This window comes from Hemiscyllium ocellatum, chromosome 34 (assembly GCF_020745735.1).
Source record: "Hemiscyllium ocellatum isolate sHemOce1 chromosome 34, sHemOce1.pat.X.cur, whole genome shotgun sequence".
Classification (NCBI taxonomy): Eukaryota; Metazoa; Chordata; class Chondrichthyes; order Orectolobiformes; family Hemiscylliidae; genus Hemiscyllium; species Hemiscyllium ocellatum.
Genome location: NC_083434.1, coordinates 39161514 through 39188604, shown reverse-complemented (window position 1 = coordinate 39188604; position 27091 = coordinate 39161514). Strand labels below are relative to the sequence as shown.

At 42.0% G+C, this 27091-nt stretch overlaps 1 protein-coding gene across 4 annotated transcripts in view; it reads right to left on the bottom strand.

The window, feature by feature from the left end:
- lars2 (leucyl-tRNA synthetase 2, mitochondrial) overlaps positions 1-22813 on the bottom strand; it is a 138090-nt gene extending 115277 nt beyond the window's left edge. For 3 of the 4 annotated variants that reach the window (XR_009646902.1, XM_060849823.1, XM_060849825.1), the window contains exons 1-2: positions 6575-6658; positions 3059-3311 (exon numbers count right to left, since the gene is read on the bottom strand). Coding sequence is in view for 3 of the 4 variants with exons in the window: in XM_060849823.1 (XP_060705806.1) it covers positions 3059-3289 (231 nt within the window). In the remaining variant the exon portion in view is untranslated. Of the gene's footprint in view, positions 1-3058; positions 3312-6574; positions 6659-22747 lie in introns of those variants that run through there. The other variant, XM_060849824.1, reaches the window with a different exon arrangement.
- Positions 22814-27091: the final 4278 nt, after the last annotated feature.

Genomic DNA, 27091 nt, shown 5'->3' with positions numbered 1-27091 from the left:
AAAATATTATTTTCCTACCTAAGCTTGCAACGTATAATTGTATGTTGAATTAGAATGAATAAAGAGTAATAGTAGGTAATCAGTACTTTTAAAAGTTTGACATAACTGGAAATCCAAAAAAAAACATAAACTGCTGGAAATGTTCAGGTCAGGCAGCAATTATAGAGGAGGAAAGAGTTAACACTTCAGGTTCTGATAAAAAAAGTTAAGGACCTGAAACTGAGAGTCGTTTTTCTCTTTCCACAGCTACTCTGACACCTAGTCAGTATTTTCAGTGTTTCATGGAGATATTTAACGTAGAGGACCTCCCTCGAAAACACTTGAGGAACGAGCCACTTGATTCATGCCCAATCAATTCATCAAATCATGGAAATATCAGATATAAACTTGTGATATTACAATTGACAATGTTTGCAACTTCTCAAAACATGGAAGTTTGAAAGGAACTCGTCAAGCATGTGAAATGGATCCTGTCCCAAATAGTGAAGTCTAAAATTAGTTTAGTTGCAGATTGCAGCTTCAAAAATCTAAACTCAGCCAGTGTTTCAGAGTCTCCCTTTTATCACTCAGTCTTTATAAATTGCTATCATCTTTAAAGGAGGTACATTAATAATTGTAATCCATGTTGGTTATACATAACTACTTATCATTGTGGTTCTGTTCGCCAAACTGGGAGTTTTTGTTGCAAACGTTTCGTCCCCTTTCTAGGTGACATCTTCAGTGCTTGGGAGCATCCTGTGAAGCGCTTCTGTGCTGATTCCTCCGGCATTTATACTGGTTTGAATCTGCCGCTTCCGGTTGTCAGTTGCTGTCCGCTGCAGTGGCCGGTATATAGGGTCTATTTCAATGTGTTTGTTGATAGAATTTGTGGATGAGTGCCATGCCTCTAGGAATTCCCTGGCTGTTCTCTGTTTGGACTGCCTATAATAGTGGTGTTGTCCCAATCGAATTCGTGTTGTTTGTCATCTGAGTGTATGGCTACTAGGGATAGCTGGTCGTGTCGTTTCGTGGCTAGTTGGTGTTCATGGATGCAGGTTGTTAGCTATCTTCCTGTTTGTCCTATGTAGTATTTTGTGCAGTCCTTGCATGGGATTTTGTATAGTACGTTGGTTTTGCTCATGCTGGGTATCGGGTCCTTCGTTCTGGTGAGTTGTTGTCTGAGAGTGGCTGTTGGTTTGTGTGCTGTTATGAGTCCTAGTGGTCGCAGCAGTCTGGCTGTCAGTTCAGAAATGCTCCTGTTGTATGGTAGTGTGGCCAGTCCTTTGGGTTGTGGCATGTCCTCATTTCGTTGTCTTTCCCTAAGGCATCTGTTGATGAAATTGCGCGGGTATCCGTTTTTGGTGAATACCTTGTATAGGTGTTCTTCTTCCTCTTTTTGTAGTTCTGGTGTACTGCAGTGTGTTGTGACCCTTTTGAATAATGTCCTGATGCAACTTTGTTTGTGTGTGTTGGGGTGGTTGCTTTCATAGTTCAGGACTTGGTCTGTGTGTGTGGCTTTCCTGTAGACCTTTGTGCTGAATTCTCCGTTTGGTGTTCTTTGTACCATCACGTCTAGGAATGGGAGCTGGTCGTCCTTCTCTTCCTCTCGCGTGAATCGGATTCCTGTGAGTGTGGCAGTGATGATCCGGTGTGTGTTCTCTATTTCTGTGTTTTTAATGATTACAAAGGTGTCGTCCACGTATCTGACCCAGAGTTTGGGTCACCTTTGTAATCATTAAAAACACAGAAATAGAGAACACACACCGGATCATCACTGCCACACTCTCAGGAATCCGATTCACGAGAGAGAAAGAGAAGGACGACCAGCTCCCATTCCTAGACGTGATGATACAAAGAACACCGAAGCGGCAGATTCAAGCCAGTATAAATGCCGGAGGAATCAGCACAGGAGCGCTTCACAGGAGGCTCCCAAGCACTGAAGATGTCACCTAGACAGGGGACGAAACGTCTGCAACACAAATTCCCAGCTCGGTGAACAGAACCACAACAACGAGCACCCAAGCTACAAATCTTCTCACAAACTTTAAATAACCACTTGCCTTTAACACAGAGAATTATGTTACTTAAGAGGCACCACTCTGTATCAAACATGGGACAGGAAAAGAGGTAGGTCTCAAGTTCAGCTCAGCCAAACCAAAACCCTGCTGATACAGTCGTTCTGAACCACACTCTATATACTAAACAACTGAGCTTACTGGCCCCTAAAGGAAGAAACTTCACAATGATGGAGAGGATCTAGATTTTGCGTTCAAGTTACTGTAACGGGAATTGAAACAATGACTTTCTAATCAGAGGTGAAAGTGCCACTCACTGAGACTTTCCAAAATGATCACAACCAAACTTAAACAAATTTCAGAAAGCATCAATATTCCTACCAAAGACAGATTTCTTATCCTCTAGGCCATGCAGCCATCAAAGATGAAAGCCAGGAATGAGATATATGCTGAGGAACAACGGCCTTCACCTATGCATACATAAACAGCAACATCAAGAAAATGGATTGCTCTTTTTTAAGATTGCAGTGGGGCAACATGTAGGGTTACTAATGACACGTAGAGGTTTGAAAAGAGGGGAAGGAGAGAATAACACACGCATTTCATGGTATGGTCATTGTTGACAAACGAGCACTTGTCAAGTACAAATACCCCGAGTCTCAAATAAAGTGTTTTACCTGGGGTGGGGAAGTCCAGAACATAGGTTTTGGGAAAGATATAAAAGGGACCTAACAGGCAACTTTTTCAAGCAGCGGTTGGTACATGCATGGAATGAGTTGCCAGGGGAAGTGGTGGAGGCTGGTGCAATTGCAACATTTAAAAGGCATCTGGATGGGTATATAAATAGGAAGGGTTTGGAGGGATAGGGGCCAGGTGCTGGCAGGTGGGACTAGATCGGGTTGGGATATTTGGTCGGCATGGAAGAGTTGGACTGAATGGTTTCCCTGCTGTACATCTCTATGACTCTAAGTGGCTGTATAATTTCTGCCTGTCCCTAGGCTCATTCCCTTAAACTGTTTTACACATAGTTTCCCCTGCTGTACATTTTGTTTTGAAATACCTACGCCCATTTCGGAAATCACGGGGAATTGCTCCTTTAGTCGAGAGGGCCAGTGTTTCTCAACGCGTTTTCTCGTCTCTGTTCTATATTCTTTCTCCCATGTTCCTGCGTGACTGGAGAGGTTTCTGCCATGGACCAGCACCCGCCTTCCGTACTGACCAAGTAGACAGCTCCAGCCACAAGAATGTTTCTTCAAGCAGGCAGAGAAAAGTCCCATATTCCACAAGACAGCCATCACCTTCTGCACAATCAGACACCTTCAAAAATAACAAGGACAATTGTCATTACAGGGGCAGAACACAAGTTTCTACTGTTTATGGCAGGATAGAGGGATCTTTCACACATGCAGATGTAAAAATAGTTCTAATTTTAAGAAAATACTTCAGCCTGCCAATTAGTAAATACATCTCCTACACAGAGCATGAATGAGCCACCTGGTGCTGATTATCTTCAGGCTAATAATATTCAAAAACACTTAAACAAATTGTCACCAGAAGTGGAGGAAAACGTCACTGTCTATCTGGGGAGAAGATGGTGTGTGATAGTTTCACTGAACTAGTAACCCAAAGGCCCACTGGCTGCAGGTTCAAATCCCATCACAGAAGCTGGAAATTCAATTTAATTAATAAATCTGTGACTGAAAGCTTGCTTCAGTAATGGTAAAAATCAATGATCATGGGATAGATGTCAGTTGTCCCAATATGGTGTAGTCTGCATGTGACACCAGAGTCAGTAATGTGGCAGGCTCCTAAATGTCCTCTGAAATGGCCCAACAAGCTATTTAGTTTCACAACAACTTAGGTGGGTAACAAATGCTGGACTTGCCAGCAATGTCCACATCCCTTCAAAAAGTGTGATTTTCATTCCTTCACTGTAATCCAGAAGTTAGATGGCAAAACAGCAAAGGCTGACTCGAGGAGACTTGGGGAACCTGTCCAGTTTTCTGGTCAACACTCACTTGCACAGTTGAGGAGAATATGGCATACATTCACCATTGGATAAAAACAATGACTGCAGATGCTGGAAACCAGATTCTGGTTTAGAGTGGTGCTGGAAAAGCACAGCAGTTCAGGCAGCATCTGAGGAACAGGAAAGTCGATGGTTCGTGCAAAAGCCCTTCGTCAGGAATACAGTTAGTGTGCCTGGAGAGATAAATGAGAGGAGGGTAGGGGTGAGGAGAAAGTAGCATAGAGTACAACAGGTGATGGGGGTGGGGATGAAGGTGATAGGTCAGAGAAAAGGGTAGAGTGGATCGGTGGAAAGGAAGATAGGCAGGTAGGACAAGTCATGGGAACAGTGCTGAGCTGGAAGATTGGAACCGAGGAAAGGGAAATGAGGAAACTGGTGCCCTGGGGTTGAAGTGTTCCGAGGCAGAAGATGAGGCGTTCTTCCTCCAGGTGTCGGCTGGTGAGGGAGTGGCGGTGAAGGAGGCCCAGGATCTCCATATCCTTGGCTGAGTAGGAGGGGGAATTGAAATGTTGGGCCACAGGGCGGTGTGGTTGATTGGTGCAGGTGTCCCAGAGATGTTCCCTAAAGCGCTCTGTGAGGAAGCATCCAGTCTCCCCAATGTAGAGGAGACCGCATCGGGAGCAACAGATACAATAAGTGATATTGGTGGATGTGCAGGTAAACTTTGATGGATGTGGAATGCTCCTTTGGGGCCTTGGATGAAGGTGAGGGAGGAGGTGTGGGCGCAGGTTTTGCAATTCCTGCGGTGGCAGGGGTAGGTGCCAGGATGGGAGGGTGGTTGTAGGGGGGTGTGGACCTGACCAGGTAGGCACAGAGGGCAGAATCTTTGCAGAAGGCAGAAAGGGGTGGGGAGGGAAATATATCCCTGGTGGTGGGATCTGTTTGGAGGTGGCGAAAATGTCATCGGATGATTTGGTTTATGCGAATTGCAGATACCTTTGTGGTCACGTTGCATCCCATGGTTTTCAGATGCAGTCTTGGAGACTGGTGAACAGGAACAACAAGAAGTGGCACAGCACAACTGGACTATCAGCATTTCCTCTGGCACCAGGCTACAGCACCAAAAGTCTAGATTAGAGGGGTGCTGGAAAAGTACAGCAGATCAGGCAGCATCCGAGGAGCGGGAAAATAGATGTTTTGGGCAAAAGCCCTTCATCAGGAATTAGGCAGGGAGCCTCCAGGGTGGAGATATAAATGGGAGGGGGTGGGGCTGGGGAGAAGGTAGCCAAGAGTACAATAGGTGGATGGAGGTGGAGATGAAGGTGATAGGTCAGAGAGGATGGTGGAGTGGATAGGTGGGAAGGAAGACTCGCAGGTCATGAGAACAGTGCATCAAAGGTTGAATGTTTACATTAGGAATGTTAATGGGAATTAGGACAAGCCATCGCATCTCTAATACTTTCCACAGATTGATAGAACTCACTTTCATCTCAGTATAGCTGCAAATGTGTTGCTGGTCAAAGCACAGCAGGCCAGGCAGCATCTCAGGAATAGAGAATTCGACGTTTCGAGCATAAGCCCTTCATTATTCCTGATGAAGGGCTTATGCTCGAAACGTCGAATTCTCTATTCCTGAGATGCTGCCTGGCCTGCTGTGCTTTGACCAGCAACACATTTGCAGCTGTTCATCTCAGTATAGTCATACTTGCACTACTCATCATGTAACCATCCCAAGTCAACAAGGCAGACTTCCTTCCTTTCGATTGCACTCAACCCCTCAAAGGTTCAGAGTGAAGGCAAGAGAGATCCAAGGACACAAACTTATAAATCACAATAGATGAATAAGACCATTAAAAAACTTCTAAAAGGGATTGGATTAAAAAGCTGAAATGTTATGTTAACCAGATACAAAAAATTGGCTAAATCACACCTGGAGTAGTATAAGCAGCTCTTATCTTATTATAGGATGGATACAGAAGACATTAATGAAAGTGCAAAATGGACATACAAGGGACAAAACCAGAACACAGAAGTACATTGAATAGATTAATCTCTTTTATAAATAACTATGGAAGTGCTGCGAATGATGTGTTTTGAGATTATGGGGAAAATACAGCAAATGCTGAAAATTTAAAACAGAATCTGGAGGAACTCAGCAGATTTTGTAGCATCTGTGGATTAAGAAAAAACAGAGGGTTTTGAAGAAGTCACACATGACTCAAAACTCTTTCTCCAAAGATCTGTCAGACCTGCTGAGCTTCCCAGTATTTTCTGCAATATTTTTCAAATTTTAGGAGTCAATAAGACTAATCTAAATAAGTCAACTGCAGGAAAGACTAAATCTGTGGGCTATAATAAATAAATCACAGCTGGATTCAAAAAAATAGAAAAAGGAGACCAAGTCTGAATGAATTAAGAATAAATCAGCCCAGTGCCACTAATCAGAGGAAGGGACAGGAAATAATTTATATTGCAAAGAAATAAAGTCAAAATACAAAACAAAATCTGCCTCATGGTACACCTGAAAACCTTGTGTAGTTTATTTCGCCTTCCTCAGGCCACTCCCTTTGTATTTGTGAAGGATCCTGTTGTAGTAACAGCAGCAGCTCACCTCACTCCCTGGGCGCCGCCATCTTGCCGCTGACTTTCAACAAAACTTTATGGACACCGTGTCCGCGGAGCTACTGCGCATGTGCGCGGCCGGCAGCATGTGCCCTGGGATCTGAGACCCCACGTGGTCTGGATGCACACACAGATACATAAACTTACACAGATATACACACAGATACATAACCACACACAGATACATAACCACACACAGATATATAACCATACACAGATACATAACCATACACAGATACATAACCATACACAGATACGTAAACATACACAGATACATAACCACACACAGATATACATACCCAGATACATAAACTTACACAGATATCCACTCAGATACATAACCATACACAGATACATAACCACACACAGATATATAACCATACACAGATATACATACCCAGATACATAAACATACACAGATATACATACACAGATACATAAACATACACAGATATACATACCCAGATACATAAACATACACAAATATACACACAGGTACATAAACATACACAGATATACATACCCAGATACATAAACATACACAGATATACATACCCAGATACATAAACATACACAAATATACACACAGGTACATAAACATACACAGATATACATACACAGATACATAAACATACACAGATATACACCCACAGATATATAAACATACACAGATATACATACACAGATACATAAACATACACAAATATATACACACAGATACATAAACATACACAGATATACACTCATACACAGATATACACACACAGATACATAAACATACACAGATATACACACACATATACATAAACATACACAGATATGTTAATATGCACAGATATATACCCACCCACAGATACATAATGTGGGCGGCACAGTGGCACAGTGGTTAGCACTGCTGCCTCACAGCGCCTGAGACCCGGGTTCAATTCCCGACTCAGGCGACTGACTGTGTGGAGTTTGCACATTCTCCCCGTGTCTGCGTGGGTTTCCTCCGGGTGCTCCGGTTTCCTCCCACAGTCCAAAGATGTGCGGGTCAGGTGAATTGGCCATGCTAAATTGCCCGTAGTGTTAGGTAAGAGGTAAATGTAGGGGTATGGGTGGGTTGCGCTTCGGCAGGTCAGTGTGGACTTGTTGGGCCGAAGGGCCTGTTTGCACACTGTACGTAATCTAAGTAATCTAATCTAATCTCAAACATACACAGATACATAAACATACACAGATATGCACACACAGATATATAAACATGCACAGTTACATAAACATACACAGATATATACCCACACTCAGATACATAAACATACACAGATATGCACACACAGATATATAAACATGCACAGTTACATAAACATACACAGATATATACCCACACTCAGATACATAAACATACACAGATATGTAAACATGCACAGATATATACCCATACTCAGATACATAAACATACACAGACACACACACAGATACATAAACATACACAGAAATGTAAACATGCACAGATATGTAAACATGCACAGATATATACCCACATACAGATACATAAACATGCACAGATTTATACCCACACACAGATACATAAACATGCACAGATATATACCCACATACAGATACATAAACATGCACAGATATATACCCACACACAGATACATAAACATACACAGATATATACCCACATACAGATACAAAGACATGCACAGATTTATACCCACACACATGTATAAACATACACAGATATATACCCACACACACATACATAAACATACATAGATATATACACATTAACACATATACGCACACAGATACTTAGACATAGAAATACATATATAGATACATAGACACATGCACATACACACCGATATACACAGATACACATACATACACACAAGGTGATAAATAGACACACAGATACGTATGCACATACAGATTCACAGATACACATGCACACACAGATACATACACACAGTTATATATAAACACACTGATACATATACACACAAAAATGTACTCACACAGATAAACATACACATAGATACGTACACATACATGGAAAAAGAGGGAGAGAGAGGGGCAATTGTCAAGGCAGCTTGCAACTTGCAAAGGTGCAAATCCCCAAAAACCTCAGCATTTCTCTTCAAGAACAAGGGTGCCATTATTGCTGCCCTTCTCATCTAATCCCTACAGTGTGAAAGCAAGCCATTTGACCCACTGAATCCACACTAACCCTCTGCAGGCATCCCACCCAGACTTACCCTTTCCCAGTAACCCTACATTTCCCATGGCTAATCCACCTAGCCTGTACATCCCTGGATACTATGGGGTAATTTAGCATGCCAATCCACCAAATCTGCACATCTTTGGACTGGAGGAGGAAACCCATGCAGAGAATGTGCAAACTCCACACCTGAGGGTGGAATCGAACCTGGGTTCCTGACGCAGTGAGGCAGCAGTGCTAACCACTGAGCCACCATGCTGCCCCACAGAAAACTAAATATGCAAAATGTTTTATTATCATTGGCAATCAGGGTCTGTAAGACCACAACACCATTTATGACAGATCAGAACTGGTGGGTGATTTGTCTCCTCTGGGTAAGGGTAGGCCCTTTTTTGTATTTGTTCATGAATTATGAGCACTGGTGGCCAGGCAGCATTTATTGCCCAGCCCGAGTTTCCAAGGACAGTTGGGAGTCAACCAGATTGGTGTTGGTCTGGAGTCACATAAAGGTCAGGCCAGGTAAGGATGGCGATTTTCTTCCTTAAAGGACATTAATGGACCAGATGGGATTTTTTTTGTGACAACCCAACAAAGGTTGTCAACATGGTCACTAATAGACCACCTGTTAATTCCAGATTTTATTGAATTCAAGTTGTACAATCAGTCCTGATGTGATCCAACCTCAAGTCCTTACAGCAGGTTCTGGATTACGAGTCCAGTGGTATTGCCACTACGCTACTGCCTGTGCGTGGTCAGAGGCGATGAGTGTCTAATTGAGAGATTTGCCAGTGGGAAAGGTGTGGTTCCACTGATCGCCATGCCAGTTCCCATGCTTCCAAATCCCCCATCCTCAGCCCCCATGAACACCCCGCTATGAAACTCCTCACTCCTCCACCTCAACTTCACATCACTGTGGCCTGAGTTAATGTGTCGTCCTGGGGTACTGATGGGTATCGTTGGCAGGAGCCATAACCCCACACAAGTGCAAGAGCATCTTGCCTCTGTCAGGGGGGGGTCTTGACTCCAGCAGGAGGCCTCACTGCTGCCTGGTTGGTGCGTTGTTCTGGGGCCTTTCTAAAGTCTTTCACTGACTCTCCAGCCACCAGCCAAGACCTAGGACAGTACCCCAATTCTGGCCCTGATCTCCATCCTACAAGGGCATTGAGCTGGAAATGTGTTGCTGGAAAAGGGCTCATGCCCGAAACATTGACTCTCCTGCTCCTTGGATGCTGCCTGACCTGCTGCGCTTTTCCAGCAACACATTTTCAGCTCTGATCTCCAGCATCTGCAGTCCTCACTTTCTCCTACAAGGGCATTGAGTCGATGTACAGAAAAGAATTACTAGGGAATTGCAACAATTCATAGAGAGGACAATCATGTAAGAGAGGTTAAGCACTCAGGGGCTCTTTTCTCTGGAATGTAAGAAATAAGAGCAGAGTAGACCATTCAGCCCCTCGAGCCCATTTTACTGCATGGACAAATTTTCAAAATTCGCATAAAATAAACTGAAGAAAAAAAGACTGAAAGGAGATCTGACTGAAGTCTTTCAGAACTCTGAAGTGTTTTGGTGGGATGTTTGTAGAAATGCTGCTACTAACAAGGACCAGAATGTAGAATTCTGGGTGGGGTTAGTCACTAATAGATTAAACTGAGATTTCAGGAAGAATGTAATGTCCATGAATGTGATGAGAAAGTGCCATACAAAATAGTTGAAACAAATTATGTTGACTCCAATATGGAGAGGCTTAATACATGTGTGACAGGGAAGGGGAGGAGAGGAGGCAAGGTGAGAGGTTGTAATCAGAATGGTAAGGCTAACTGATACAAACAACGCCAGAGACCAAGAGACCAGTTGGCCTGGTTTTTGTTCTATTTGATCACAGGATGTGGGCATTGTTGGTAGGCCAGCATTTATTCCCATCCCTAAATGTCCCATAGAAGGTAATATGGAGCTACTTTCTTGAACTGCTGCAGTCCTTGGGATGTTAGAATAGCCCCAGTGCAATGAGGATGGGAATTCCAGGATTCTGACCTTGTGACACTGCACAGCAATACATATCCAAGTCAGGATGGGGAGTGGCTTGGAGGGAAACTGTAGGTGGTGGTATCAGATGCCCTTGCCCTTCTCAGTGGTAGAGGTCACAGGTTTGGAGGCCGCTATCAAGGAACCTTGATGGGTTGCTCAGCCATGAAAGCGAATGCAGTGGCAAAAACAGAAATTGCTGCAAAAACACAGCAGGTCTGGCAGCATCTGAAGAGAGAAAGTAGAGATAACATTTTGGGTCTTTCAGAGGTCAATGGACCTGAAATGTTAACTCTGCTTTCTCTCTCCACAGGTCCTGACAGACCTGATGAGTTTTTCCAGCAATTGCTGTTTTTGTTTCTGATTTCCAGCATCCGCAGTTTTTCATTTTTTTGGGAAGTGAACGCATTATTTCTATGCTATTGATTGATATATAATGACTCTATAGAGTCTCGACCCAAAACCAGCAATTAAACAGGACACTGTTTCGTTATGTAAAGTACTGGGGTCTGCATTTGTCATGATTCTAGGTGAAAAACAATGAATATAACAAAAAAAGCCCTGCCATTCAGAGGATTGGGATTGTGTACAAGTATGTTGCAAGCTGCAGCAATTCACACCCAGACATGGCGCATGTTTAGTCTTCACCATGAGTTTACTGCTCAGCGTTTTTTATATCTTTTATGCTCAGTAAGAATCATCCACTGACTTAGATCCCCTGCAGGGGAGGAGGAGACCCAAGACTGATGTACCAGTGTGGTGCCCCTCAGGCATGCCAGGTGATGACAAACATAAAGGTGGTCGCCCTGGTGCCTTATGAGATGCCATCTTTTTTGCTAAGACTTTGTCTTCTGAGATGGATCGCCAGAATGTTGTGTTCGCCCCTATAACATCCTGTTAGAAAACTGCTTCTGGAGGCAAGCCATGCTGAATCCATCAGCACAATGTTCGACCCAGCTGAGAGCAGCTGGAATAATGGATGGGAGGAGACGCATTTGGGGCAGCATGGATTAAATGGGCCAAACTTCCTCCTTCTACGCCATTGCACCATCGGTAATTTTTATTCCTAATTCTTTGAAGCAAATACAGAGATCGGCAGAGGGGTCAAAAAACGGTTCACAATAAAGTCTCCTCAGTAAAAGAGAGACACTAACTGAGGGATAATGGGACAAAGCAAAATGGAGGGGCTGGCTCAAGTAACAAAACAAAAATGGTTCTGGAGGGGGTGAAAATGGCAACATTCAATTGTTAACCAGCACCCTGCCGTTGGGTAAATGTGCTACGTTCTGAATATGGAAGATTGTGAATACCAGAAGACAAAGTCATAGAGTCATAGAGATGTACAGCATAGAAACACACCCTTCAGACCAATCCGTCCATGCCAACCAGATATCCCAACCCAATCTAGTTCCACCTGCCAGCACCCAGCCCATATCTCTCTAAACCCTTCCTATTCATATACCCATCCAGATGCCTTTTAAATGTCCAATTCTACCAGCCTCCACCACTTCCTCTGGCAGTTCATTCCATACATGTACCACCCTCTGTGTGAAAAAGTTGTCTCTTAGGTCTCTTTTATATCTTTCCCCTCTCACCCTAAACCTGTGCCCTCTAGTTCTGGACTCCCTGACCCCAGGGAAAAGACTTTGTCTATTTATCCTATCTATGCCCCTCATAATTTTGTAAACTTCTATAAGGCCCCTCAGCCTCCGATGCTCCAGGGAAAACAGCCTTTTAAGTTAATCTCTTCCCATTTGTCATCATTTGGCCCATATCCCTCCAAACCCTTCCTATTCATATACCCATCCAGGTGCCTTTTAAATGTTAGAATTGTACCAGCCTCCACCACTTCCTCTGGCAGCTCATTCCATACACACACCCTGCTTCAGCATGAAAACATTGCCCCTCAGGTCCCTTTTAAATCATCCCCCCCTCACCTCAAACCTCTGCCCTCTGACTCTGGATTCCCCCACTCTGGGGAAAAGACCTTGACTCTTTACCTTATCCATGATTTTATAAATTTCTAAAAGGTCCTGACCCTTGAATTTCTGTGGAACCTCATTGCAATAATTTTCCAGGAGTGTTTTGGAACAGATGTACAATCTTCACAGAGGGCTGAAAAAGCACTTCCAGTTTTTGAATGACATTTTTCAAATCGGAAAGGGATTGTTTTCTGATTGTTTTGTACATATTCCATTTCCTCACTGCCCTACATTTCAAGCTTTATGTCCCTTAATCATTTCAAGCAAGGCTTACAGATGGGTATGGAAATGAAATTACAGTAAGTCGATAAATCCCATTACAAAGGAAAGCATTTCCATGTGTTTAGGTGAGCCTGAGCAATTCTCAAAGCTGTTGACGTGTTTTTATCTCTGAGGAGAATTCAGTGATGCTGGGTCACATTTTATTTAAGCAGAGAAGGGTAAGAGGAAATCTACTCAAGGGTTTCAAAATGATAAGCATTGTTGATAAAGTAAATAGGAGAAATGAGATCACCATGCAGATGAGTCTGTAATAAACGTAGAAAAGAATTAGCAGCAAGAGCAGACCATTCTGCCCCTCGAACCTACTCCACCATTCCATGACCAATCTGTTTTTAGCCACTTTCCCCCATAATCATTGCCTCACTCATCTCTCAAGAATCTATCTACTATAAAAATATCTAATGCTACTGCCTCCATCACTCTCTGGGGGAGAGTTCCAAAGACTCTTGACTCTCAGAGCAATAATTTCTCCTCCTCTCCATATTCAAAGGGAGACACTTGAGTCTTAAACTGTGCCCCCGATCCCAGTCTCTGCCACAAGGAGAATCCCTCTCAGCACCCATCCTGTCAAAGCCTCTCAGGAGCTTTTACCTCCCAAAATGATCAGCTCTCATGCTTCTGAATTTCCATGGATACACACCCAACCTTTCTGACATTTCCCCCTAAGGTGACTCCCTCATCCCAGGAATCGATTAAGTCAACCTTCTTTGAGGACTCTATGTATTTTATTTGAAATGTAAATTGGAAAATGGGAGTTTGGATTATTCATCTCCAAAGGAAAAGTAGAACTGCGTAGTGTCCACTCATTGACTATAACTGAATGTAACCACTTCTGATTTACCACTAGTAGGAGATGGTTGTGGCTCTACTGTTACTGTATTCACCTTCTTCAGACCACCATCTTTTGTTGCATTACATCCATGTTTGCCTTGCACCATCGTTCATTCACTCAAGAACATATACATTTTGCTGAAACTGCATTTTCTGAGACAGGCTGGCACCATGTGTTTTTGGGTTGAAAAAAAGAAACTGTCCAGCACCCGTTTTTGGATTGGTTCGAAGAGTTAATATTTTTTCACAGAACTGAGAGGAGACAGGGCATTGTGCTTTCTGACATCCAAAGGCCTGCCAGTAAGCCCGATCCTTTCTCTCCCTCTGTGATGGTAAAAGAAATAATTCTCAAGACTCTGCAAAATGAAAAAAAAACTCTAACTCAAGTCAAGGCCTAGGTCCAACTGACCAGATACCAAATCAAGGGTTGCTGCAATCGCCTACAATGTGGTACCATCACCATTTATTGAGGAAGTCATACCATTCCATGCCTTTTGATTTGGATTCTTGATCCACAAACTTTGTTCCCTGGTGTCTATACTTTTCACCTATGATATTCCCGAAAAACCATTTGTGATATCCGTCCTATTTGTGAATTTATGTTTATGTGTTTGGAATTAAAGGAAGGCATATCTTAAATTTCATATTAGCAACTAGTAATTCATTTTGCCAAATGGTAGGCTTTTTAAATAGTGAATAGGATTTTGTTTCCTTGTTCATTGAAACCCAGTATGAGTTTCTTTTATTTTAGATAGTGGTCACAGTCAGGCAAACTTAACATCCCCGTGATGAAATTGGCCATATTTCCCATTTGTGACAACTCTTGGAATAGTGAATAATTCGTCTTATATGCCACAATATACTGTAATGCTTTGAGATTCTCTCATGCATTATCCCTTCCTAATCACTTCAAATCCTTTACAGGATAGATATAATGGATTGAATAAAGCTGAAGTCTGGCCTCAGGCACACTCGCTGTACCACATTTATAAAAGATGCAGGATAAATCAGTGACAGCTACTAAAACAATTCTCCGGTTAAATGATTAATAACTGGCTTTATATACTAGGATAACCGTACACAATCAATATATTAAGAGTATTAGTTTTCCATTGCAATTGTTTTTATTTATCCATGTCGTGTGTGTGTTGCTGGCTGGGCCAGCCTTTACTACATATCAAGTGCAGACATTGCCCATGCCCTTGAGAAGGTGAGCTGCTTTCTCAAACCACTGCTGTCCAGCTGGTGTAGGGACACCCACAGTACATTATTTGATAAAACTGAGTGATTTGCTGGACACATTTCAGAGGGCACTTAGAATCAACCAGATTGCTGTGGATTGGGAGATATGTCTAGGTCAGACAAGATAAAAGTGGCAGGTTTCCTTCCCTAAAATACATTTGTCACACCCAGCTTTCTGAATCTTTCCTCATTGGATACTCTCTTCATCCCAGCAATCAACTGATTGAATCTTATTGGAGCTAACTCCAAGACAAGCGTATCTTTCCTTAAATGATGAAAACTGTACACAGTATTGCGGGTGTGATCTCATGAGTGCTAAACACATTTTAACAAAATTTCCCAACCTCTTTAACTCCATTTCCCTCACAATAAAGACTGACCCTGCTTTCTAATTACTTGTTGTTTCTGCAAACTAATGTTTTATGATTTATATACAATGTATCTTTTTGCACATGCATTCTGCAGGTCTTTTTAATTTCAATAAGATGCTGCTTTTGTATTCCTCCTGCCAAAGTGGACAAGCTCACATCTTCCTACATTATACTCTACTTGCCAAGTTTATGCCCGCTCGCTTAACCTATTAATATGCTTTTATAGCCTCTTGCATTTTCTCCTCACAACTTGCTTTCCCACCTATCTCTTTATTGTCAACAAATCTTACTACAATAAACTAAGGCATATTGACTGCGCTTCACTTTATTTTCTTGCTATTAATTGCTTAACAATGGATTCCAGCATTTTCCCAACGACTCATATTAGTCTGACTGGCTTATTGCCACCTACTTCCTGAAAACCTCCTTTCTTGAACAGGAACATTACTTTATTTTATATTCGATCATAGGATGTAGGCATCATTGAGTATTTATTCTCTATCCTTACTGGCCCTGGAGAAGGTTCTTATGAGCTTTTTGAACAAATGCAGTTCTTGTGTGTTGGAACAATTGCAGCACTGTTTGGGAATTTCAGGATTTTGACCCAGGAACAGTGAAGGAACAACGATACAGTTCCAAATCAGGATGGTGTGTGGCTTGAAGGAGAACTTGCAAGTTCTCCCGTGTATCTGCTGGCTTTATCCTTCTGGGTAATAGAGGTCACGAGTTGGGAAGATGCTCTCAAAGGAGCTTGGTGACTTACTGCAGGGAATTTTCTACATGATACACACTGCTGCCATTGTGCATCGCTGGTGAAGGGCATGAATGTTGATGGTGGTGAATGGGATGCCAATTAGTCAGACTGCTTTCTCCTGGATGATGTTGAGCTTTGGGTATTGCTGGAGCTACACTCATGCTTGCAAGTGAAGGATAACTCCACAGCTTTTCTGATTTGTTTTGTCAATGGTCGAGAGGCTTTGAGGAGTCAGAAGGTGATCTATTCTCTCCAGAGTTCCTAGCCTCCCGAGTAAGTTTCCTCACAATGTATTTATTTTTGCCCTTTATTACTTGCTTAGCCACCTTTTGCTGAAGTCTAATGTTTTACTAATCTTCTTTACCTCTGAGCTTAACAACATTTTAAACTTTTCCTTTCAATTTGAGGCCATCCTTAAATTCCTTAGCTAGCCAAAGTTGTTGCATTCTTCTTGTAAATTATTTCATTCTCAATGGAATTCATCTATGTTGAGAGTTTTCCAATCGGGTGGAACCTTTCCAGGATTTTGTGAATTTTAGCAGATTGCAATCAATGCATCCACTGTCAGCTCTTCTTATAAGATCCTGCAGGCCATCAGGTCCGGGGACCTAGTCGGCCTTTAGTCCCATCTCTTCTCCTAGTACATTTTCCCTAATGATTGTTTAAAGTTTCTCTTTTTCTTTTGCCTCTTGATTTTCTATTATTCTTGATATTTTGCTTTGTGTGATCTACCAAGAAAATCATTATATATTAATTCAATGTCCCTGCCATTTCCTTGCTTATTTTAGTAATCCCTTGGTCTCATTCACTACAGGATCAATTTACTTTAGCTACTCTCTTCCTTTTCATGTGCTTGTGGAAAGATGCTCACACTATGTGTTTTTATTTTCTTGCTTGTTTATTTTCATAATTTATTTTTGCTCTTTATTACTTGCTTAGTCACCTTTTTACTGAAGACTAATGTTTTTCCAATCTTCAGTTACCGCTGAGATTTACAACATTGCATACCTTTCCTTTCAATTTGAGGCCATCCTTAAATTCCTTAGTTAGCCAAAGTTGTTGCATTCTTCTTGTAAAATATTACATTCTCAATGGAATTCATCTATGTTGAGAGTTATGAAATATCTCCTTAAAGGTTTGACACTGCATATTTACTGTCTTACCTTTTCACTACTTTCCTGTACCTTTGTAGTTACTATGATTTAAGCTGAAAGCAGTAGTTTCAGACCCAGGTTTCTCACTCCTCCAAATCATTGTGCATTGCAAATGTAAATTGTGTGATTTCGACCATATTTACTAACTTGCACACATACAAGTTGACAATTAATTGGCCCAAAGCTTGGTCAAGAGTAACATTATTAACAATATGAGGCAGAAAGGATACCCTGTTTCAAGTATGTTGCCCAATGATACCACGGCAACCAAACAAAACTCATACATCATTCAAAAAACAAACTGTTTAATGTCAGCAGCTTCAAACTTGTTCCAAGGGTTGGGACAGGAGTTGAGTCCTGCTGCAGGAAGGATGACCGTCATGTAAGGAGCTCTCATGGCACAGTGTTACTTCTACCTTTGGGCCTGAAGATCCAGCTTCACAGAATTATAGAACCTCTACAGTTTGGAAGCAGGCCATTCAGCCCATCAAGTCCACACTGACCCTGCAAAGAGCATCCCACCCAGACCCCCCTCTTTCCCTGTAACCCTGCATTTCCTATGACTAATCCATATAAAGTGCACCTCCCTGGACATGATGGGCAATTTCCCATGGCCAATCTACTTAACTTGCACACCTTTGGACTGTGGGAATAAATCTGAACACCCAGAGAATACCCGCGCAGACACAGAGAGAATGTGCAAACTTCACATAGACAGTTGCCAAAGGCTGGAATGGAACCCGGGTCCCTGGTACAGTGAGGCAGCAGTGCTAACCACTGAGCCACCGTGCCACTCAAGTTAAGTGCTGAGATTGTTGGATATGGAAGATATATTAACCTGATACCAGGCAGTAAGAGAGGGACAGTTCCCTGGTCAACCATCCTGCTGGAGTCAATGGTTACCCACTGTTCATGAACATGCACCAATGCAAGTTCAGAAGCATGGACACATGAAAAGACAGACCAATTATATGTCTCCAAGACCCCCATTTATTCTGTAAGACACCAGATGCTGATAATTACCGTTCATCTCATTAGCAAGTATGACAGCAGTAGTGACTCAACAGGACTACAATAGATGAGTATGACATTAATGAATAATACATTGTATATATTATTCAAGGTGATTATTCACAGTCTTATTTGTACTGTTCAAAAACATAGCAATTCATTCTTTATATGTGTGCGTAACTAAATTAATAACATTTTTAGTTTTGCTACTTGTGAAGTTTTTCTTTACTGTATTCAACTTAATAATGGGCACCAAACTAAATTAAAATGTCACAACCTGCAGACCCTATCTGGTTCAGCAGTGCAGTCTCCAAAAGGATGGATCAAGGATCGGTGGAAGCAAAGAAAACCAAATAGGAATAAGCAGGATATTTTAGGGTTTGCAGGTTGTTATTAATGGGGTGCCATAAGGATCAGTGCTGGGGCCTCCACTATTTAAAGTCTACATTAATGATGAGGATGAGGGCACAGTTTTAATTTATCGAGGTTTGCTGGTGATACCAAGATGGACAGGAATGTAAGCAGTGAGAAAGATGCAAAGAGAGCGATGCAGGCAGGTTAGGTGGGTGGGCAAGAGCATACCAGATGGAATATAATGTGTAGAAATACAAAGTTACCTACTGAGGTAAGAAAAGTAGAAAATGGTAAGAGATGTGGGTACTCACAGCGATCCAGGCATCCTTTCACACACATAGGGAAAACTTAATGAGCGGGGATAGGAACAAATTAGAAAAACTGTTATGACAAATGGATGTGAGTGTAAGAATGGAGGTATATAACAGAGGTTATATATGCCCCTGATGTGGACACCTGGAAAATCATGTTCCATTTTGGTCTTTTCACCCAAGGAGGGACATAATTGCCTCAGAGGGAGTACAGCAAAACGTCATTAGACTGGCTCCCAGGATGAGTGGTTTGAGGAGAGATTGAGTAGACAAGGTCTATATTCCCTTGAGATTCAGTGAACGAGAAGTGATCTCATCAAATGCTGAGGGAGCTTGACAGGTTAGGTACTAGGGGAATGCTGTCCCTGTCTGGGGGATCTAGGATTAAGTCTTGAAATATGGGGGCGGCCATGTTTCAGACAGAGATGAGAACAGGATTATGAAACATTGGAATTCTCAGCCCTAGAATGCTGTGAATTCTTAGTCAGTGAGTATATTTGAAACAGGGGTTGGTAATTTTTTGTGAATTAAAGGATGCAAGGAGTATGAACATAATTTCAGGAGTTGGGGTTGAGGTATAAGATCAACCATGGTCTAATTGGTGTTGGAGCAGACTCAAGGATTGAATGACATACCCCAGCTCTTATTGTTTATGTTCTGAGAAGCGTTGTAATATTTCAGTCAGTGGGTGTGACAGGAAGCATGGGACCTGGTGCATTTCCTCAGGGATTCTCCTGCTTCATCACATAGCAACAACAACAATTTGCATTTACATAGCATCTGTAATTCAATAAAAAAATCCCAAAAGTGCTAAACAGGAATGTTAGTGAATAGAATATGACAGCAAACCAGATGAGGAGATTTAAGGATAGCAAGTTTTGAGATTTGTAGCTCAGGTTAACGTTCTGGATGTAGGTTTGCTCACTGAACTGGAAGGTTCACTTTCAGACATTTCGTCATCATACTAGGTAACATCATCAGTGAGCGTCCGGACAAAGGCTTCATCCAGAGGCTCACTGAAAATGTTACCTAGTATGGTGACGAAATGTCTGAAAATGAACCTTCCAGCTCAACGAGCAAATCTTCATCCAGATTTAAAGATAAATTACAAATAAACTTGGACCACGAGGTGTTTTAATGAGCATCTTAAAGCTGGGGAGGGAGGTAGAAAGTGGTTTAGAAATGGAATTTATTGACAACTTTAGTGGAAACTTAAGTTAATTGTTGACCATCCCTCTGCAGGGCAACAATAAAAAGAAGATTTGGAGAGTGAGTTTCATCCTTGAGGGCCATAGAATTGAAGGCGTGATGATGGGAACAACTCTTACAACATTCAAGAAGCCGAACACTGCTACCACATGACTGATACCACATGCATCACCTTCACCATTCAGTGTCTCCACCATAAGACTCACAATGTCAGCGGTGTACACATGAAGCAATGCAGCAACTCCCCCAGCCTCCTTCAGTTTTTGAATAAAGTTTTCACATCAGTAATTTTGCAATCCTTTGAGAATTTTCCAGACCATAAGGATTTTTGGAAGATTACAAACAACGATTCCACGAACAATGTTTCTTTCATAAGCTGGGATACAAGCAGAGGATGTCATAATACAGTGTGAAATCTTCCAGATTCAATATGAAACAGCAGCTCATCATGCTCTGGAAGTCAACACTCTCAACAGAGATACTGAATAGAACAGACAATTGCCTTGCTCAACCCAAGCAAGTTATCCAACAAGATGCAAATCTCTAACCATTCCAAGAAGTTGTGATGGCCAGAGACTATAAGGACATATCTGTTGGTATAAGAGCACTTCCCAATTCCTGATGAAGGGCTTATCTCGAAGCATTGATTCTCCTGCTCCTTGAGGCTGCCTGACCTGCTGCGCTTTTCCAGCACCACACTCTCGACTCTGATCTCCAGCACCTGCAGTCTTCACGTTCTCCTTACAGCCCAAGCTTTCACATGGTACAACGGAAATAGTTACGTTCTCTCCATTTCTGTGTGGGTTTGCCCCTACAGTCCAAACACCTGCAGGTTAGAGTGCATTGGCCATGCTAAATTACCCATAGTGCCCAGGGATATGCAGGCTCGGTGGGTTACCTATGGGAAGTGGAGGGTTACAGTAGAGGTAAGGGTCTGTTTGGGATGCTCTTCGGAGGAGCGGTGTACACCGTATGAGCCAAATGGCCTTCTTCCACACTGTAGGGATACCTCAGGAGTTGGAGATGAGATGCCAAAGTAAATGCATGCAAGCCATCAAGAAGTTAGATCTGAGGAAATCAAGAGATGTTCTCGACTGGACAAACCTGAGTAACAAATTCATAGGCCACATCAGTCAGTGCAAATCAGTACCAAGCGAGAACCATGTGACATCACATACAGATCACTGAGGAAGCCGGGAGTCAATCTCTTCATATTCAAAGGAACTGATTATCTTGTTACAGTCAACTACTACTCTGACCACTGCGAGGTGGACCAGTCAAACTTTAATGATTTTCACTTCAGAGATTATCGGAATTTAAAAACATACATGATAACGCATGCCTTTTCTTTCTTTGTCTTGTGGTCAAAAGAGGGATGTTTGGATTGAAGTTCGATCATGTGCAAACGTTTGTCCTCATCTGCTGTAGTTGTGTGACCTTAACCATGAGATACACACACTACTGGCAGACATCTTAAGCTTCACTTTAATAAAATCCTCATGTTGACCACACTGCTGTGTCATACACTTGAAACAGCGTAGGACTTGAACCCATAGTCTTCTCAGCTCCAAGGTAAGAGAAGTAAAATCTGGATTATGATGAACATTTGGGGAACCTAGTTCACTTTTACATACCCTCAGTTAAGCAACAGCCAATGCAATCTGCTTTGGCCTACATGTGACTCTTGCCATCAGAACAATTAAGAGTGGGCAATAGGTATTGTCTCAATAGTGTCATGCAACTACCAAAAAAAATCACAAAAATAATGATATCAAATCCATAAGAATATAAGATATAGAAGCAGTATGAGGTCAGTTGGCCCATTAAATCTACTCCATCTTTAAATCATGACTAATAAACTTCTCAACTCCATTCTCTGCCTTTTCCCCATAACCCTTGATCCCCTTATTAATCAAGAACCTATCTATCTCTGGCTTAAATACACTCAATGACTTGGCCTCCACAGCCTCCTGTGGCAATGAGTTCCTCGGATTCACCACATTCCGGCTGAAGAAATTCCTCTTCATTTCAGTTCTAAAGGGTCTGTCCCTTCATTCTGAGGCTGTGTCTTCAGGTCCTTGTCTCTCCTATTAGTGGAAACATCTTCTCCACCCCCTGTGTAGCCAGGCCTCTCAGTATTGTGAAAGTTTTGGCCTTCTGAACTCTATCAGGTACAGACCAGAATCCTCAACTGTACTTTATATGACAAGGCCTTCATCCTCAGATCATCGATATAGATTGTCAATGCACACAGCTGACCAGCAAGTGTCCCTGTTCACAGAATAAACTTAGAAGATTGTCACACAAATATGTGGCCATGCCTCCATTGATTTATCTAGGATGCTGAACTTTCTTTTTTTAAATATAGTTCTACTATAACAACATATGCAGAGACACATGAATGGTAAAAGGTTATCTTTGCAAGAACATACCCGTGTGAGATCTGAGCCACAAATCCTCCTCCTCTTCATCTGTTGTCTTTTCCTGTGAATCTTCGCTCCCATGTGGTTTCCAATTAGTTGTTTGAAGAAGGAGGACTGTATAAATAATTAATTCCTTTTGCTTTTTTTCACAAAACGTTGTTTCGTATCCCCCCCCCCCCCCCATTCTCCTCTTTTTTTTTTCTCAGTACGTATTTTATTTCCTCTCGACCATTCCTTTTCCCCAGTGTGGAACACAGATTGCCAGCTGAGGAGGGGAAGCAGGTGAACTGCTCTCATTCCAGGGAAGACCATAAAGAAATGGGGGGAAATTGTGGTGTAGAGGTAATATCACTGGGCTGGTAGGAGTAGTTGGTTGACTCTCTGGGGTCCCAGGTTCAAATCTCACCACTGAATCAAATTCAATTAATGAATATCAATAACTATAACCATGAAGCTATCGTCAATCTTGTAAAAGCCCACCTTATTCTTGACTCTTCTACTAGGGAAGGAAGCTTGACACCTTAATTCAGTAATAGACTCTCTGAAGAGCATCCCACCAGACTCACAAATCCCCCATCCCTGTTACCCTGCATTCCCCATGGCTAATCCACCTAATTTACACGTCCCTGGACACCATGGGCAAGTTAGCATGGACAAACTGCCTAACCCTGCTCATCTTTGGACTGTGGGAGTAAACTGGAGCACCAGAGGAAACCTACGCAGACACGGGGAGAATGTGCAAACTCCACACAGACAGACAGGCCTGCATTTGATTCCAGAGTCACTGTAGTGCGAGCGATACTGTCTTAAATGGCCCAAACAAGCAGCTCAGGTCAAGGCCAATTAGGGAAATACTGGTCATGTCAATAATGCATGCATTCTTTCAAGATCTAAAGTGAATTACTCAATGTCTAATAAGAGAAATACACAGATTATATGGTCTGTGTGTGTATTGTAGGCAAGGTATCGGAAGGAGGACATTCAGCCCATCACTACTTTGAAAGACCCATCCATTTAAGCCCACTGCCTTGCCCATTTCCCTTCAGCTCTACTTGTACAAGTATTTATCAAAATCCCTTTGAACGTAGCTATTGGATTTGTTCCAATTTATCCTTTCATGTAGCAAATATTAGATCATTATAACTCACTGTGTAAGTCAAATTCTCCTCAAACTCTTCAAAATTCATTTTGATATTAACTTCAGTCTTGTTAGCAACACTCCTGTCACTGGAAAAAAAATCCATTTAAACTTCTGAAGACAAACTTCGTTCCTTAGGAGAAAGTGAGGGCTGCAGATGCTGGAGATCAGAGTCAAGAGTCTGGTGCTAGAAAAGCACAGCATGTCAGGCAGCATCTGAGGGGCAGGAGAATTGACATTTCAGGTATAAGCCCTTCATCAGAAATCCTTGTTCCTTAGGGATTTGGTGCTGGGTCCCACTAATATAACTGTTTTGGATGAGAAATAAGGAGGAACAGTTAGTAAGTTTGTGATGACACCAAAATTATTGGTACAGTGAATAATGAAGAAGGTTATCTAAGGGAGCTTGATCAATTGGGCCAAAGGACTGAGGAATGGCAGGTGGAATTTAATTTGGATAAATAGATGGTGTTGCATTTTGGTAAGATGAACAAGGGCAGGACTGACACAGTTAATGGTAGGGCCCTGGGGAGTGATGTCAAACAGAGACCTAGGGGTTCAGGTACATAATTCTTTGAAAGTTGCATCACAGGTAGACAGGGTGGTCAAGAAGGCATTTAGCACACTTGTCTTCATTACTCAGACCAGTGAGTTTAGGAGTTGGGATGTCATGTTGTGGTTGCACAGGATGTTGCTGAGGCCTGTTCTGGAGTACTGTTTGCAGTTCTGGTCCCCCTGGTAAAGGAAGGATATTATTAAATTAGAAAGAGTTCAGAAAAGATTTGCCAGGATATTACCAGGAATGGTGAGTTTGAATTATAAGGAAAGGCTGGATAGGCTGAAACCTTTTTGCACTGGAGTATGGGAGATTGAGGGGTGACCTTCGAGACATTTATAAATCATGAGAGGCATAGATAAGGTGAATAGTAAAGGTCTTTTCCCGAGATGGGGGAGTTCAAAACTGGAGGGCATTTTTTACTGAGAGAGGGGAAAGATTTTAAAGGAACCTGAGGGGCAACATTTTCACACAAAGGGTGGTTCATACGTGGAATGAACTGCCAGAGGAAGTGATAGATACAGGTACAGTTACAACATTTAAAAGACATTTGGATGGGTACATGAATGGGAAATGTTTAGAGGGACATGGGCCAAACACAGGCAAATGGGACTAGTTTAGTTTTGGAAACTTGGTTGGTATGGAAGAGTTGGACCCAAGGGTTTGTTTCCATGTTGTCTGACTCTATGACCCCATGACAATCATAGCTTGTTGTTTTGTAGTCATTAGGACAAAAGCAAAAATGCCAAATTTCAAATGATCACAACAATTCATTCAACACCATGTTAAAAGAGGATGCTGTTTGTTTAGCAAGTCAACTTGGACTGACCAAGATGTGGCCATGAGGAAAAGAACGAGGAATTTAAGGCTCCCCAAGATGCTTGGTAATTCAAAAAAGGACCTAGAATCATAGAATACCTACAGTGCAGAAAGAGGTCATTTGGCCCATTGAGTCTGCATTAACCTTCTGAAGACCATCCCACACAGACTCTACCCTATCCCTGTAACCCAGCATTTCCCAAGGCTAATTCTCCTAGCCTGCACACTATGGGCAATTTAGCATGACCAATCCATCTAATCTGCACATCCTTGGACTGTGGAAGGAACCAGGAGGAAACCCATGCAGAGAAGGAGAGAATGTGCAAGTGGGTAGTGTCCCAGTCTCTGAGCGGGCAGCTCAAGACTTGGTGGCAATGAGAGATATGTTCATCATAGTAACTGCTTTCCTGGAGAAGTGAAGATATGTTACAGAGGTGTTCCAAATTGTAAAGGGTTCAGTCAGGGTGAGAAATGAATTCCATTCATGAAAGAATCAAGAACAAGAGGTCACAGATTGAAAGTGATTGACAAAAGAAACAGAAGTGTTCTGAGAGAAAGCTTTTTCCTGCAGTTTGTGATTAAGGTGCAGGATGTGCTGCCTGAGAGTGCGGTGGAGGCAAGGTCAGTTGAACATTCAAAAGGGAATTAGATTTATCTGAAAAGGTACAAAGTGCAGGGTTACCGGGGAAATGCAGGAGAATGGCACTAAGTGAAACGCTCATTGGGAACATCCATGCAGACATGATGGGCAGAATGGCCTCTGTCTAAGCTGTAATAATTCTGATTCCGAGAACACAACTAAATAGTTTGATTATAAAACCTTCCAATAAGCTGCTTGCAGGCAGTAACAGCAAGAGAATCGCCTCATGAACTACATTTAATTTGGAATTTCACCCCTTCTCTTACAACCTCTGGATTAGACCAACCAACCTGTTGGAAACTGGAAAATACAGAAAGGTGTAAGCATCTATTTTATCTTTCTCACACCTTCCTTCTTGAAAGCCTTCTTGGCATAAAATGGTACAGTGCACAGTCAAGGGAATATATATCAATTAGTTACAGATATGATTTCTGAATTAGGATCATTCCCAGCTCTCCTTCTAAGGCTGTACTTCTCCAGTCCCAGCTGAGAATGCAAGGGGTCCTATGTTCTAACAGTGACTACACTTCAAAACCACCTCATTGGCCACAAAGGGTTTTGGGACATCTTGAAATTATGAAATGTTCATTATAAAGGCAAGTCTTTTCCAAATAAACCTCCGGTTTACATTTAATATTCAATTTTTAAAAATTCACTCATGAGACATGGACATCACTGGCTGGGCCATGTTCCGAATTGATGGTGGACATGTATTTTCAAGCTACATTTTGTCTTTTGTTTGATGAATGGGACAAAGATCCAACCCAGTCCTTGATCAGCAAGCACCTTTCAGAGAGCTGAAAATTTCAAGTTGTTTGACTGAAGCTGTTCTGTTGTTATTTGAAGAGTGTTGAGTTAATCCCACGTACAGCAGAAAGAGGTGTTTGATGTCTCTCATAAAGCTTGAACCTTTCTCCATTGTTAAATTTTCTTTGTGGTGTTAATCTTCCACCTGAACCCGGGAGGTTTGATGTGGATTTTGTTTTTAGCAGCTAGCCAACATCATACATATAAAATTACATGGATTCATTCAACATGGTCAAAAGCACAGTCAATTACCGTTGCAAGAGGTTCTAACTAATAATGTGTTTAATTTTCATCAGTGTCTCAATAGTAGGGGAAAATGGCTGTGTGTGCTAAGGTAATATTTCTGAAAACTAATAAGTTATAATAGTGCTATTTGAATTTTTATTTTTAATT